The sequence below is a fragment of the Xiphophorus couchianus genome, chromosome 20 (assembly GCF_001444195.1).
Source record: "Xiphophorus couchianus chromosome 20, X_couchianus-1.0, whole genome shotgun sequence".
Taxonomy (NCBI): domain Eukaryota; kingdom Metazoa; phylum Chordata; class Actinopteri; order Cyprinodontiformes; family Poeciliidae; genus Xiphophorus; species Xiphophorus couchianus.
In genome coordinates, this window is record NC_040247.1 from 14,116,270 (window position 1) to 14,132,950 (window position 16,681).

The following is a 16,681-nucleotide window of genomic DNA, read 5'->3' on the forward strand; positions in this document are numbered from 1 at the left end:
GCATGAGGGAATTCTATGCCAGTGCCTCATGCATAGAAATTATCAATTAGTTTGTTCAAAAGTCCAAGTCTTTTATAAATGATTTTAATGATCAAATTTGACACTCTATGTGATTCTAAATATGACTGTTTTTACTCAGATGATAGATCATGCCAAATCTCCAACATAGCTGTCCCTTTTTTCTTTTCTTTTCTTTTTTATATTATTCAATACCTTAAACTCTACTGAACAGTTTAATTTGCACATCTGGTAAATTCTGTATATTTTTTAAACTTTCTAAGAGCAAACTCCTGACAAAATGCAGTTTTTTAATGGACTACAGTTTTTAGACTTCTCTTCCAATCTTGTACACTCAAGTTTCCAGACCAGATGTTTTTAACCTAGCCGAAAAAGCTTTTGCAGTGGCTATTTCCATCTATAACTATGTTTCAATCTGGTTTAAAAACAAATGCTTCATTTTTCATAAATATGTATGAAAGATCTTTTTCTATTTCTTTCTCAGGTATTAGACACTGTTGATATTACGGTCCTAATGTTGGTTGGCATAAACATATTCAGTGAAATGTAATACACAAATAACATGCATACTCAACCTTTTATGGCATGTTGGCTTTACAATAAAATCTTTATTTAGTAATTACAGGTTACAACACAGCAACAGCGAAAACATCACAGTACACAGAACATTCTAAATATTTTTTGTTTGATTTTTGTTTGTAATAAATAAAGCCATGAAAGAGGACAAAATACAAGGCCCAAAACAGAAGTTAATGAAACATTTTGAATATTTTAGTTATTTAAAAAGCATTTTAAATCAAGTCTAGAAACATGACTGCAACAAATGATAAGGCACTTCAACTTAAAAATGTGCATTCTTGCTGCCTTAAAATTTTAAATTGTTTGATATACTGCACTAAATTGTAGATATCTAGTAGTCAAATTTGCCATTTCAGCTATATAGTCTTTCATTAAAAAAATACTTATCATATTTATTATTATCTATATGTTACAGTTTTAAATGTTATTTTCTTATATCGACTTATCCTACAGTTTGGATAATGCACATCTAAGGATGGTCACCTTGTCTGATTTGTTTTAGGAACAGATTTCACCCAAATATGCTTAAAAAGTACAGTGTTATTTGCTTACTTTGAAAACAATTGTAATCAAATTAATTGTGATCAAATTACCAAATATTTCAACTTATAATTTTAAGTCGCAAGATATAAACTCAGGCTAGTAAGTTCTAAAGCTAAAAAGTAGCAATTTTTGTGACAAATACATGTATATACTGTACAATGAGCCTCTGAAATTCACTTAATTACACAATGAGCAATGAATTACCTGAATATATTATACAGTTCTCAAAGGAGGGGAAACAATAAAAGAGCTACTTTGCAACAATCATTTTAAGAGACCTACACACAAAATAACAAAAGGAAAAAGGAAGGTAGAGAACACTAATAATCAACCAGTACAAAAGGCAAAAGATGAAAAATTTGTGAACTGTGATTGTCGGACAGCACAGACACATACTCATGATGCCAGATGTTTTAGTTTTACATGTGCTTGTAGGCCCATATGTTATCATGGGTCCCCTGAATGTATCAACTGGCTTAGTCTCCTTTTCTCTGTGGTACCATTTGCGGAGCCTCACCATTACACCGTGACTGCTGCTCCTCCTGCTGCGCTCCAGGCTGCAAGGATTGTGCAGGGTTGGTTGCAGTCTGTGTGTCAGAGGCCTTTTCTTTAAGAGCAGCTTTAAGGGTGGCAGCCATGCTGAGGCTGCCGCCAGCTGGAGGAGCAGGACCACCTCCAGGTGTGTTGGCGTCGGCTGCTGCCCCTGCTGCAGCTCCTGCAGCCACCGAGTCACTCTGATCAGGCCCTCGAAGCCGTTTCATCAGGGTAGTTACCCGTACAGCTTTCTGTGAGACAAATATTTCACCATAGAATGTGAAAAAAAACGCATCCAAAAACTTACAAAATTTCATTCAAGTGTGTAATGCATATGTGCTTTTCATGAAGTAATTCTCAAATATGACAATTGTGCAAATGCATGTGGGAGGTGCAACATTAAATAACTCCAATATATAAATCAAGGCTAACCTAAACACTGTGGGTGAGATATTAGACAATTTAAAAGGCATATTCTCGTATTTGTGTCAGAGGCCTTGTTGTAGTTAATTGCATCTTCTTGTTGTTGTTTGTAGTTTTTACACTAAAACTCAAGAAGTTTTGTTTTTACACAAATGCTAGGTTTATGCTGCTGTGAAAAAGTTGGGTTATATTAATCAAACATTGTGTCAAAAGCTTTTATCCAGTTTGCTGAGTTAGAGAAGAAACTAGAAAGAACCCAATCTTAAAGCACCATTTTAATTCAAAAGCTTTACAAGGATCATTCTATCAATAGACAACCAAACTCAGAAGCTGCATTAACAAAAAATAGGATACTCCATTAAATCTGTGGTTCTTTATTAGAAAATGTTCTCACATTGATGTCCTAAATAAGTATCTGTCTCTAAAAACGAATGTGCATGAAAAGAGAAAGAAATGTTGTCCAATGTGAATATTTATCATGTATGTGAGTGATTCTACCTTCCACTTTGCTTTGGCAAAGTTCTTCTCGATTTGGGCACAAACTCCATCTTTGATGTTCTTGTCGGAGGCCGCATTTCCAGAAATCCTAAAATAGTAAACAAAAGGACAACTATTTTCAGCACTAGCAGCACTTAGAAAAGCTTCATAATTCAAATTGTCATAGTTGGGACTTGAAGAAATTCACATACAGAAAAGTCAAGCACCTGGTAAGCATCTTCAAAACAGAATGATCTGCACTTTAGGAACAATGCCAACATTTTTTATTTCCAAAGAGTTGCAACATTACAAACCAGCACCAGGGGGCATCAGTGGAAGAATCACATCTGGAGTTGGTCAAAGGACACAGAGGACACCTTGTATTAAATCAGCAGGGATTCCATTGGGAAGGGAAATGCAATCCATTTCAATCAATCAAGACAGACAGACCGTTTCAAGTGAGAATTGTTGTATTGTGCATCAGCCAGTTAAAAAGGGCCATGGCATTTTTGTCTGCACCTCAACAGATGTATTATATTTTTATGTGATGACATGAGGTGTGACCACCATTTAGATCTCTTGGACCCCAATTTAGACCTTAAATCATTTACATCTTCTACATGAGTACAAAGCTGGATATTTTTCTTTGGATGCTTCACATTGTTTTTTTTTTTTTACTAAAGTAGGTGTATTTGACTTATTTCCTTTTTTTACCATTCATGGGCAATAGCTTCCTGTGCAGTCAATCGCTGGTCTTGGTCGACATCCATCAAAGATGCTACCAAGGTTTTGGCTGTAAAACACAAAAAACACAAGAAAATAAGGGTTCTAATGGATTTTGTATCACTAAAATTCAGTCTTTTGATATTTTGTCTGTGATACGATTAATGCAGAGATTGAAATAACTTAGACTATGACTTTATATTACCAGAATCAGAAATGTCATCCCAGTAGGGAGAATCAAATTCATAGTCCCCAGACAAAATCTTTAGAAAGAGGTTCTTGTCACGGCTATCTGGGTCTTCTTCATCAGAATCGTCATAGAAAGGAGGGTTCCCTGATAAACTTTGAAGAAATGCATAACATAACTTTTAGAAGGAAATCAGATAATGAATTTAACGCACTTAAAAGTACATAATTTAGCACTTACAGTATGTACATGATGACGCCGATGGCCCAGCAGTCCACTGGCCGACCGTATCTCTGTCTTCCAACCACTTCAGGTGCTGCAATTGGAGCAAAGGTAATGTCTCATACTTATTTTTAAAAAATCATGATTTGTTTTATTTAAATTACTGCTATAAATTCAGATCAGATGACATGCCACTCACCAAGATATTCTGGAGTCCCACACGGGTCTTTAATTAGTCCATTTTCCAGTTTTGCCAGCTGAAAGTCGCTGATAACAATTTTGGAGTGCTTCAAACGATTATAGTACACCAAATTCTCCAGCTGCATTAATAGAGGATAACCAAGCAACAAAGGATTCATTGTAGTTCATTAATCTGTGTTGGTTGTTATGACGTTCATCCTACTCAGAGAACTTTTCATCTGCTGGGAGGTGAAATGCTTCTTTATTTTCACTAGGTGTCAGTAGTAGACCTACCTTCAGGTTTCTGTGGACAATCTTCAGAGAGTGCAGGTAAGCGACGGCCTCCAGAACCTGCCTCATTACATTGCTAGTGTCCCTTTCTGAATAGTAGCCTTGATCCAAAATCCAATCAAAGACCTCCCTTCCTGTAGCACTGATGAGATGACAGGTCTGTGTTAAAAAGCTTTGAATTGCATCGTGTTGTTTAATAATGAAAGGCCCCCACTAAGAACTCACAGCTCCAGAAAAATGAAGTACTCTTTCTTAGTTTCAAATGCATCAACCAGCTGGAGGATGTTGTGATGTTTTACCCTTTAAATAAAAGAATAGAGTTAGGAGTAGAGTTCACTGATTGATGTAAGAAGACAAACAACAAGACAAGCTACAATTTACTGTTAAGGTAGCTAGTTAAATACAAGGACTGCTGGAAATCAGAGAATAACCTGCTGTCATCTAGTACAGCTGTATACATGTCAGAACTGATTTCCAGATGCTAGATCTTATTTATTGTTCTTTATTCAGCTGTAGTGATATAAATAAATCTATTTAACAGTTGACATTTAAAGTTTTGCAATGAATTTAGGTCTGATTTATGAATACAGTAAAAAGGAAATATGTAAATTGACCAACAGAATATAAAATTAGATATTTAGTGAATTATGTTTGGACTTTTGTCCATTGCCTGTCTTCTACAGCATATTTGTGATGGCATGTGTCTTGATGCATATGCTTTAGATGAGGTTAGATTGGATAAGCTCTGAGTTAATGAGCACTTACATCTTCAAGATCATTATCTCATTCTTTGCAGCTTTCCTCACTTTCCTTCCATCCTTTTTGTTAAACTTTTTACATGTATACATTTTCAAGGTATTCCTGTCCTTTGCTCGGAATATCTCACAAAACTCCTCCCTGTAAAATAAAGACAAGAGTGCAGCAATTTGGCGAATTTTGAATTAAATCACCACAGGACAACAAATATGTGAGAATTTACAACCCAAAAAACATGTACTCACGACTTAACAACTTGTCCGAGGTCATATTTGTCAGTCACCTCCGTGGGACTGTTATAATCCTTCTTCTCTCCGAGTGTGAGACAACCAAACGGCATGGCAGCTTGTGCCCTTCAGCCAACGAGAGTCCTGCCACAGCGCAACACCTCAAGATTTCAGTGGAAAATAAAGTTTAATTTCAACAAACCTCTTCAGAGACAGGTCTGCAGTAATCTACTGTGATAATGTGATAATGGCTATATGAAAACAAAGCAAGAAATGAATGCAGAATGATGCACTTCAGACAAAAGAAATCTCTCTAAATTAGCAGGTCTATGTAGGGAATTGTTTGCGGTTTTAATTGTTTTTCTTTTACAGTTTTGCATCTGAGAATACTGCAGGTGAGCAGAATTGGGCATGCAAAGGTAATAATTCCACATTACAACTGGGGCTACAAAACATAGCAATAACTTATTTCAATGATGTAGCTTTCTGCAGTGAGCTTCAGCTTGTTTCTCTCAGGTTCTGCGGCGAGTTGATGCCGTACTGCAGCAGGAGCTGCCACAACATTCATTCACCTCCTTTATAACAAATATACTAAAAATGAAATAAAAGTGCAACTTTTTCCTATTGTATGTTTTTAAAAATATATATTTATGAAACATTTATGCAAAATACTGTTATACTTCCAGCCCTGGGGGATGTACAGTTTTGTAGCAAGGTGTTACAACAAAATTATTTAATATCTGAGAAGTGTATAAAACTAATCTAAGCAAAAATGTTTCTTGTACTTATTCATATTAGGTATGATTTAAATTATCCATACCACTGGCAGTTTTAGATTTAAAATCATTTTCTTTCATCTAAAAGATTTTTTTCTGATAGAGAATAAGAGAGGCATATCTCAAAACATAACATAATGTGAAAGGATATCAAGTTTGAAAAAAAAAAGGTATTTAGAAAATTATGGTTCATTGATAATCATTTCAAAAAGCTTTCTTAGAATTAAAGCAAAAACGATTTCTCATAGTATCTGATCTTTTTGTATGCTTTCACTTTGACAATGCACCTTTGAGGACAAGCTCTTAGTCTTTGATGGCAGAAGATCTTCTTGCCATTATCTTAATCTTTAGCTCCCTGTATAGATCGTCAATCTGTTTATGTCGGACCTCTAGGCCTCTCCAACATGTTTACAGTCAGAACAAACATATTGGTAAAATCCAAAGAGAGCCTTGGACCTAAATCCACCAGGGGCAGAATTATTTAGGGCTTAACTATATCTTTCATAGCAATCTTCATATACAAAAACAACATAAATGTGTATGCTATTTCTAGATAAAACGTTCTAAGAAGTAATGCATTTGAGGAAAAATACTAAACTAAATTTTAAATTCTTAAATATTTGTTTAATATTTTTTCTTCCTCTACTAATGTCTAAAAATCTATAACAAATTACCAAATCAGAGCTCAGGACACGATCACAGTCTATAATAGATAGATTCACTTGTCAGAGACAATTAATATGATGCAAAATGGCCTTACTAGAATAACAACTGCTTTGTTGCTATCAAAGCAACTTGCTTGAAGAAGGAATTATTTCCTTAAAATACAGTAAACAAAACACATCATGTTTCTCAGTGATATCTCATATTTTCACATTTCAAGAGTTTTCAAAGATCACAGCTGAAACCTCGCTCGTGCACAGATCTGAAAATGAAGAGGACATTGTAATCACATGAAAATGAATAAATATTTGGACAAAATATGGAATGACATTGACACTGCTAAAACATTTGTCCAAAATCGACAAAAAGACAAGGCAGTAATTGGTAATTGAAGAGCTGCACAGTGGTAACAGCAATGCTGAAGTAGCTGCAGAAATTAATGTGAAGGCCTGTCTAAGTTCTACAGTGTGATATGATGCACATGTAATGCAGTAGGAATTTGTGTACCATTTTCTTGACTGATACCTTCATGCAAAATTATTTAGATACTTTTGGACATTTTGCAAACAATACCTTTACCAAAAGAGAGTAAGTGGACATTCATTTCAAATTAATTAAATTCACAATAATTGATGGTCAATATGAGCTAAAAAAGTCTGAAAACTGAAAATGTTGCTTTTAAACAAACACTAATGAAACCGTGTGTTTAGTTGTTAAGATTTTATCATCTCACTTTTATAGTTAAATCCAATTTAAAGTGAAATCATGACTTTTACTCCAGAGTGACTGATGTTGTTGTAGCTGCAATCCAGAAATGCTACAAAGTTTCAGAACTACCAAATAAACATTACTGTTCACATGGATGACTTGTATGGAAAAATGGCTTATTTTTTGGCAGGTCTTACAAATATAAGTGGAAGCTTGTGCAGAAGAGTGGGAGTACAAAGATTCTGACTGTCTGCAGCCTCAGTCAAGACAAGACTATTTCTCACGGCTATTGTGTCCAGAAGCTTTAAACAAAGAAACTAGAACATGAACGTGACCTGAAAATACAAAACTGGAAGCACATCTTAAAAGAGAGCCTGTCCTTCTATTAATCTTTAAATAAATTTCACCTTAGGGCAAAGGGCAAAACTTTTCTTTAATTGAAAGTAAATTTTGTAGTTACTGTTTTCACATACAATATTTATTTTGCAACTAGTGGCGAAAAACAATCCAAAATGTCACTTGATCGATAACCGAAAAATCAACACGTCTTGCTTCATCTAGAACACAGAGTATATACTTCTACTATTTTAGCATGTGGTTATTACTTAAGATTTTGAAATAAAAATAATTTAAACTAGAAACTAAGCTTTAAAGTCTCATTCTGATAATAAACTTTTGGATCTTTAATTTGATGAAGCAGACATTAGCTTTAGAATTAACAGTTCTTGGAGGCAAATTAAAACTATTTTGGTTATTTCTCTTAAGCCACAAAAGCTACATTAGCAAATGTCATGAAGTAATCAAAGAGACAAGATGTTTTTAGAAAAAACATCTGGTTAGTATGACTATATCTGTACAGTGTTTTGTTTAGTGAGTCATGCTTCAGATTTTGAAAGGCAGTGAACTGAAGCAACCTTTGAGGGATTTATTGTAAGTTAAAAAGTTTCACTTGAAGTTATGAATTTATCAAATTCTAGAATTATTCCATAGTCTATACAAATATACATAAATTATCACATCTTTTCATTTATTTATTGCTGACTTCATAACAGAGTATCATTGTCCCCTGTTCTGATATCTGTTTGTACAATTCATATAACTTTGAAGGACTCATAAATATTACCTAAATAATTTAAAAGTACCTAGCTTTATTGCCATCCTTTTGTAGACAGTAAACCTTTGTAAGTGTCATGAAAGTAAAGTCTGGGTAATTATTTTTGGAATATTAGCTAGCAACTGTGAAGATTAAATCAAACAGTTTATGTCTCCAGTGCTGCGCTCTGGTTACTATATGTAATAAAAAGTAAAAACACTTATTTAAATCATGTTTATGCACAGTTAGGGGTCCAGTTAGAGTAGCCCAAGGGATTTTGTTTCTTCTATTCCATTAGTTTTACATTCTCAAATCCATCCCAGACAATAGTGTTTGCTCAAGGCTAGTTTTATTCCAGAAGTATGCACAAATAGCAGAGGACTGAGAAGTACTAATACAAAGAGGCCATTTCTCATTGCAGAGCTCTACCTCTACCTCTTCAATCTTCTCATTCAAAATGCAAGACACTTCAGTACGGCTCGTTTTGTCCTAAAGGAGGGAACTCAGAGTTCTGTATCAGACTGCAGCTGAAACAGAGGTTTAAGAAATTTATGACAGATAGATCACATCTTTTTATCCACCAAATTTTATTAACTATACTGTCTTGCTTTCAGAAATACTAACTACTTACTGAAGGAGAGCCACATCTGAAACACAATATATGCAAAAATATAGACTTGTTTTTTTCTTGTACATAAAATACCTAAGAAACAGAACAAAGTTCAGCCAGAGTCTTAGAAAACAACTTTCATATCATGTCTAGTGGGCCTTTTTGGAAAATTTGAACTGTCTCTGTCTTTTACCTCTCCACATCATCCAAAAACTGCCTCAGAGACAAACAATAGTCCAAACAGCAAGCAGAATTAAAGCCCAGCGCTGCTGTGAGACCATTTATTGCAATCATCAGACGCTCACTGAATCACAGCTCCTCACACCTTTTCCCGGAAGCTTGACTCAGTCAGTAGCACTGCACAGCAAACACCACACGGCACAGAAAAGTCAGGCAGGATTTTCTGAACATTTTGTCTTTTTTCTCATAAATGCAATTTTGGAGATTAAAGGCTGTTCTACATAAAAGGACACAAAGAAGCCGACTGCTGCTGAATCAGAGTTATTTTATCTTTAGCTTTTCAGAGATCTGAGTGATAAAGTCTTCTTTAATGGGAGCGTCAATGCTGCTTCAAATTAATACAGCTCATTATTGAGATAGCTCAAATGTGAACACTAATTGGAGTTAATGAAAACAGTAGAGTTGCTCTTAGATTTATAGATTGTATAGTTTCACTTTAAAGTTTTAAGAATTCAGTAGGTAAAACAGAACATCCTTTTTTTTAAAGTTTCTTTTTAATGATGCAGCCAATGCAGTAGCCCCTGTGGATTACAGAATTTGAGAAACAAATTTAACTATAATTGAAATTGGGATGAAAAAAATTCATCTTATGGTCTCACAATGGTATAAGGCCATGTATGTATTGTTTTTGTGCTACTGTACAAAAAATGTTTTCATTTGTATGCCCCTTCATTTTTTATTTGTTTCTGCTTGTGTAAAGTGTGATCATCCTTAGAAAACTGTTGTGTGATCAACATGTAGTCTTTCATTCTTTTTTTTTCTTCCTTTGTTGCCACAAATAATGAAAAAAAAATTTTAAAGATGAAACTGGGAAGATCCAGAAGAAACTTCCTTTCTAATGGACAGACTGAAGTCCATCTGTAGCAGAGTGGAGACGCAGCATTCTGTTCTTTAAACATGTTGCAGCTTTTCAAACTACAAGAACAGCCTCCAAAAATCCAGTTCCACATAAGATGGATCATCAACATTCGCTTACATATCTGTGTGAAGACATATATAATCAAACTCGTTTAAAGGATGTGTTCTTTGTTGTTAGTTGAGTCCGGTGAGGTTGTGAGTGGTTGGGTTGATATTACATGCTGAATGTTGCTTTTGTTGTTGTTAGTGTCTACTATAAGTGATAAAAATCTATAAAATAAAACCTTAAAAAGCAAATAGCCTCAATGTCTGCTGACGAGATATTACCTTACAGGAGTGATTTAGGGAAAAGAAATATCAAGGCCATAATCCTTAAGCAATATCATCTTAAATACATGAAGATACTGTATGTCTGCACTTTACAAAAAACGACTTTATAGTCATTTTATTTTTGAACCAATAAAATCAGACTGCATTCAGATTGTTTTAGACTTCTCTGAGACTGCCAGTGAATTCCCAGCCCCCTTCTTTGTGCTGTATTTTTAGGTCAATGACTAAAACCATTTTTAATCTAATTGACTGCCTTGTTTCCCCTGTTCTGTGAATCACATGATGAAGTAAATTTCCAAATAATCACCTTGTTTTTATTATTCATCTTCTATTTTCCTGTATTTTTTAAATTTTCATTAAATTTCTTGCATTTTTTAAATGTACTTTTTCTTTTGTTTGGTCAATCTTAACTCTAAAAAAATGTGAGCTCTCAATATTTCAAATATTGAGACATTTGTGTCAGTTTGAGAGCCACAAAGTTAAAGTTGGGCTGTTGGAAAATTCATAACTTATTTATATGGCTTATTATTTATCTAATGACTCTAGATATGTACATGGCTTACATTTAGAAACAGTGATAATATCGTCACTTTGTTTATATATGTAGATCATTGGGATGATTGTTCTTTAAACAGTGATAAGTAAGCATCTTTAAGAGAATTTGGTTACAAAAATAATTTCAGGTATATCCATCCATCCATCCATCCATTCATCCATCTACCCACCCACCCATCCATCCACCATCCGCCCGCCCGCCCGCCTGCCCGTCCGTCCGTCCGTCCGTCCGCCCGCCCGTCCGTCCGTCCACCCATCCATCCATCCATCCATCCATCCATCCATCCATCCATCTTTTGTTGATAGACTCCTTTGTCCAAGCCAGGTTTGCATTCATTCAAGCTCTTACTGCAATAAAATTTATAGAAAAAAAAATCCATGCACACAATGAGAAAGTAGACACTCCAAACAGAGAAACAGACATTGAATTACATGTTTGACCTACTTATGTGAGTCATATCAACATCCTGAGATTAAAGTGTGATAATGCATGCTAATTTTCCCAGTTCATATTGTGATTGGAGTAGATATGTTTGAAAATTGTTTTGTCCAAATTCAATTGCTGTATTGCCTCATCTTTTCAATTTATTTGATGTATGAATTGTGTTCTTAGCAATTGTATTAGTTCACATTGCCACAGTGGAGGTGTATTCTTGCTAAAGGATAAACTAGGACCCCCACCTCCAATCAATGAATTTAGAATTTATTTTTAAATATATTTTCTTTGCATATTTAAAAAAAAATAGTTATTAGGTATAGGGAAAAATTAGGTATAGGGAAAGTTTGACAGACAGTGTTTTCTTTCATAATAGGAAAGAAAAATGTAATTAATGTCAGTTTAATGTCTTACTACCGACTTTATTTAGAAACTGTTTATCTTAGTTTTTTATTAGAAAATGGCTGAGAAGTAAAAACTGTACTTCATGCAACTTTAACTTCTAAAAATATGCTGTTTGTTTTTATGCTGCTATTTTGGGTTTGGATTGTTAGTCGAAGCCACACGAGACAGTGGCAGCAGGCCAGAGCTGCAGATTGTGGCATCAACTGAGGCTCTTCAAAGGAAACTGCGTGGTGACATGGGGGCAGATGGTGGTGATGATTTTTTAGCCAATTCTTATGGCCGCTAATGCTTTATTTAAATGACTCATTAGTGATGCATGCCTGTATGCAAAAAAGAAGTGTACCTATCTGAGTCTCTGATTTTACAACGGATAATAAGGTTGAGAACTTTAGTCCACTGTAAAATAGTCAAGAGAAATGACGGTGCAAAGACCAACTAACCAAAGCTGTACATGTTTGGGATTTTAAGAACCCTGTAGGAGGTTACATGCATTCTCTACACATAAAGACCTTCTTGCCAGAATGCGACAACTTCCAACACCCAAGCCATCGTTTCTAAGAACATTATGTCGAAAAATTAACAAGGACAAATGAATGATACTTGCTTTTTTAAGTCAAAAAAGCCAGATTTGTAGAGAAAATTTTGATCAGCATGAATCAGCCTCCCTTTGAGCCTGCTTTTGATTTGCTCTGCATTGACTCCACCATTCATCTCTTTCTCAAGCATCACTGGCTCATCTGACCAGTTTCTTCTGATGTTGTTTTGTTGCCATGGTTTCCAAGTGCTACAGTATGCACCAAGGTACTGTCTGTGCAGAACAGCTCTGTGTGTTCTCATTGCCGTCACTGGCCAACACTCCTGACACTTTATGTGACTCGTACAGAGCTGGAATTCAGACTAGAGTCTAAAAATTGACAGGATATGAGCCAAGCTCATAATATTGCAGATTATTACCACGTTAAACTGATAGGCATAAATGTTTGCCTTTTCTTTCATTTGTCCCCCATAAGTAAAAAATCAGTAAAGTCCAACAAAACACAGGTTTCAGTTTAGTGCAAAGCAAATAACATACCAAAGGTCACAGCTGTGTTATAATCATGTCTATAATCACTCTCTTCAATGATGAACCTTTCAGTTTCTCTTAATAAGCCATTGTCAGTTTAGAAGAACAGAGTAAACATACTCCAGTAAGAAAATATAGCCATGTGTGTGGCATTTGAAGGGCTAAATTAACCTAACATAAGGAGAGAAGCAAACAAAATGTTGCTTGCTGTAAAACTGTGAAAGGGGTGGATGGAAATATTCTTGACATAACAGGAACTAAATTTCCACACTTGTAATTTCTGTATACACATGAGCTGGTTTTAGCACTGCAGCACAACCAACTGCAGCAGAAAGTTAGAAAAGTATCTTTGGGGATGGCGGTGCCCACAGAGGTCTCTGCTACCCATATACAGAGACTTTAATCCTCTACCAGGCTGTCACAGGTTCGAGTCCCGGCCTGTTGACCTTTGCCAAATGTCTACCTCTTCTCTCACAACCCACTTTCCAGTCAAATAAAGACCACTAGAGTCAAAACAGTATCTGTTCAAAACTGTCATTAGTCATTTCTAAGTATGTAACATGGTTTATGATATTAGTATTTTGCATGCAGCAACCATCTATTCAGACTGTCCTACTACTACTATACTAAACTACTGTAGTAGTTTATGTTGAGTACTTCTAAATAGTTTTGTCAGTAAGGATGTTGATTTAACATTGCCTGCTGGTAGCCATCATAATAAAAGTTTCTACAGTAGTAAGGGATTGACATTGACGTGGTGAGAAAAAGTGTGTAAGAAAAAGCATAATCAGTTAACCTGAGTCAGTCTTAAGAGCAACCTTCTACTAATGTTCATCTTACTTATCTGGAGGACACATAGTCTTCCCCGACTCCAGGTGTAGCGTTTCTTTCAGTATTTAAAAACTCTTATGACTCTAATTTGTTTACGTTTTAAACACATGAATCACAACTAACTAGAGTCTGCAGAGACGTAAATGAATTAAGTCACTACTTCAATCCTCCCCAAGACAGCAGGGGGCCAAGGAGCCCTTGAATTTTTAGACTGAATCTAAAAATGTTATGTTTTATTTACAATAGGAAAAGTAGTTGACTTCCAATCTAAAAACTGAGCTTCCAATTCCAGCTTCCTCCTGTCACATGATGATGTGCCCCTGTGCAAGGCAATGAACCTCAAGTTGCCTACTAATCTGTGTATTGGTTTATGAAAGTTTGTGTGTGACTGCATGAATGAGGTGTTACTGTTACATAACTAGTGCTTTTCTTGTCGTTATGGCTAGAAACGCACTACATATTTCAGACCATTTGAAAACTAACCTACTCAAAAAAAATTACAAATGTGTTATACTTGTCCTTTGTGACCCCTTTTATTCAACACAGTCTGTTTACAAAGTGCCTCTTCAATGCACTTTAGTAATCGGAGATCTAATTCATATTCAAAAATACAAAATCCAATCAGTTCATTTATATACAGAGACTCAAATACAGATGCACACTTCCTAATTCTGACGTAGTAATAATAATAATAATAATAATAATAATAATAATAATAATAAAAAATCCTGCCACATTCAGTTTATAGAACCAATTGGAAAAGCGTTAACTATCTAAGAAAACCCAGCTGACTGCATCGAATTATTAACTTAGCAGCAATCTCTCCTGCAGAGCAAATATGCGGCAATAGTTGAACGGAGCGACTCCCTTCGGATGTCAAGTACAACCAAGCTTAGTATGATGTAAGTATTAAAATGCTTTAGCACTAAACACAAGTGCTAGACAAAATATATTCAAAGAAGTAACCCCATAGACTCAATTTATTTACAGCTGTTGATATAATAGATGTTTCATATTGATATTAGCTATGCAGACTGATATGTGTTGATTTTGCAGTCCTGCTACTCAGCACCACCACCAACTATCTTTTGGCATTTCATTAAAAATGCCTTGTGGAGAAATGGGTCACTTCATTACACATTTGTCAACATGTGTGACTTGTTAAGAAATATATTGACTTTGATGTATTTAAATTGTATTTAGATTTTTAAACATTGTGTTTCTAGTCTAAAAAAATTATATACTGTATAGTTGTCACAAAGTACAGAGATATTATGCATATAAATGGTCAAACATTCTTGAAGTGAGCATTAAACTAATGTTAAAATGTCTAAATCAAGAAGAAATTGTTTGTGAAATTGTTGCTCCTTTTCACTAACAGTAATTAACAAGGATGCAACTTAATAGATCACAACTTTTCAAATCTGATATCATGGTGTTTATTGTCCCATTAAAAGTATCTTAAATGAGAAAATATGCACCTTTGTGATTGTATTGAAAGTCAGCTTCATTCCTAACCACAGCCTTAAAAATATGATCAGAGCTAAGAATAGAGAAGAATAGGATTTGATTAAACTGGAATGGACCTCAATTCAAACTCTTCTTTGGGCCCAGAACAACAAGAATAACTGACTCTTGAATCTCACTCAAAAGATTATCCCTGAACCATATCATTTACTGTATGGCTCAGCTTAGGATTGAAAATGATCCATTAATGTAGCATCGTATCGCATCATACTTCCACTTTTTTCTATAAAAGACACACCGATGTCCTCACATCTATGTTCTTCCTCGAACTGTTCTGACATGTCCACTCACTCTATCAGCCTCCTTGAGGAGTGCATGAATAGGTAGTTAAAAAATGTTTGTTTTTTTTTAATTAGTGGGAATAGCTGCTTCGTTGTGAAATGATGACAAGTGATGACAAGAAGACAAGGACACTGCGTGACTGTGAGTGTGTTAAACTCATGAAGTGCTGCAAGTGTAAGAACTCTAACAACACTTTCATCAAGTCTGCATGAACTGCTGGTATCAAGTTTGTAGACGGAGTTTCTTGAGTAAGCAAATATAAATAATAATAATAATAATAATAATAATAATAATAATAATAATAATAGTAGTAATAATAATAATAATAATAATAATAATAATAATAATAATAATAATAATAATAAAATATACTTTTTTATCGGAAAAAATGGATTAACATAACCTGCAGCTGAAGTAGATTGGCAAACATTCTCCCCTCCATATCTTTACCTGCTCAAACTGCCTGGACCTGATCTTCTAAGAAACAACTCAAATCCACTCAAATGTGTTATTGCCAAAGTTTTATAAACAAAACACGTACGCTACCCTCCTGAGATTTGATCAAAATCTGTTTCTGAATAAATTATTCCCAGATATTTAGCATTTACGCCTGACTTCTTTCCAGTGTAGCCAGTCTTTTTTGTTTACTTGTTTGTTTGTTTTTTGTGATTAGATTACCAAAAAAAAAAGATCTAATCTTTTCACTTACCTTCAATGACTGGTTCCAATTTGCGATACCGCCCCTCGTCTGCTCAGATGACGCTTTTTTTTCTTGTTGCGCTTTTACTTTTCTTTGATCTTCGCTGATGTTACAGGCGGCGTGCAGTCGGACAAATGTTAAGATCCTCAAGCATTTCCAACAAGTCAGCTTAATCACGGGAGTATTACGTGAGTGTGTGATGGTGAGAGCGGAGCTGAGATGATGCAGGGGGAGGCGGAGTTGTGTGTGCGACGCACGTTGCACCGCTTTAATGTTTGATTGCGCGGATACAGCACTGCATCAAATCTCCAACATCATATTTTTGTGTGGAGATTCGGTGATGACCAAATAAAGATCTTTTACGCACAGTAACTCCTCTGGAACTTACACAAGACAACTTTGCTGTAAACTGCAAATGAAAGCGTATATGTGCTCAACTGTAGC

The 16,681-nt window shown here is 35.1% G+C and overlaps 1 protein-coding gene across 2 annotated transcripts; it reads right to left on the reverse strand.

Moving 5' to 3' along the window:
• Positions 1 to 594: 594 nt before the first annotated feature.
• LOC114136102 (caM kinase-like vesicle-associated protein) lies at positions 595 to 16,472 on the reverse strand. Of its 2 annotated transcripts, none has more exons than XM_028003890.1 (11): positions 16,253 to 16,472; positions 5,179 to 5,326; positions 4,943 to 5,074; positions 4,403 to 4,477; positions 4,181 to 4,319; positions 3,906 to 4,026; positions 3,725 to 3,800; positions 3,503 to 3,639; positions 3,289 to 3,367; positions 2,596 to 2,683; positions 595 to 1,925 (listed from the first exon to the last, which is right to left on the reverse strand). In XM_028003890.1, the coding sequence occupies exons 2-11, from the start codon at positions 5,271 to 5,273 to the stop codon at positions 1,617 to 1,619; spliced, it is 1,251 nt and encodes a 416-aa protein (XP_027859691.1). In that variant the 5' UTR covers positions 5,274 to 5,326; positions 16,253 to 16,472; the 3' UTR covers positions 595 to 1,616. The 2 variants fall into 2 exon arrangements, with proteins under 2 accessions (XP_027859691.1, XP_027859692.1); XM_028003891.1 differs by having other exon boundaries at positions 5,179 to 5,304; positions 16,247 to 16,472.
• Positions 16,473 to 16,681: the final 209 nt, after the last annotated feature.

Bases quoted from the DNA above. Each gene is read 5' to 3' on its own strand.
- LOC114136102 (XM_028003890.1), bottom strand. From the start codon at position 5,273: ATGCCGTTTGGTTGTCTCACACTCGGAGAGAAGAAGGATTATAACAGT. The intron at 4,478-4,942 runs GTAAGTGCTCAT...TTTTATTTAAAG, and splicing joins GAGATAATGATCTTGAAGAT to GGTAAAACATCACAACATCC. The intron at 1,926-2,595 runs GTAGAATCACTC...TTTGTCTCACAG, and splicing joins TTGCCAAAGCAAAGTGGAAG to AAAGCTGTACGGGTAACTAC.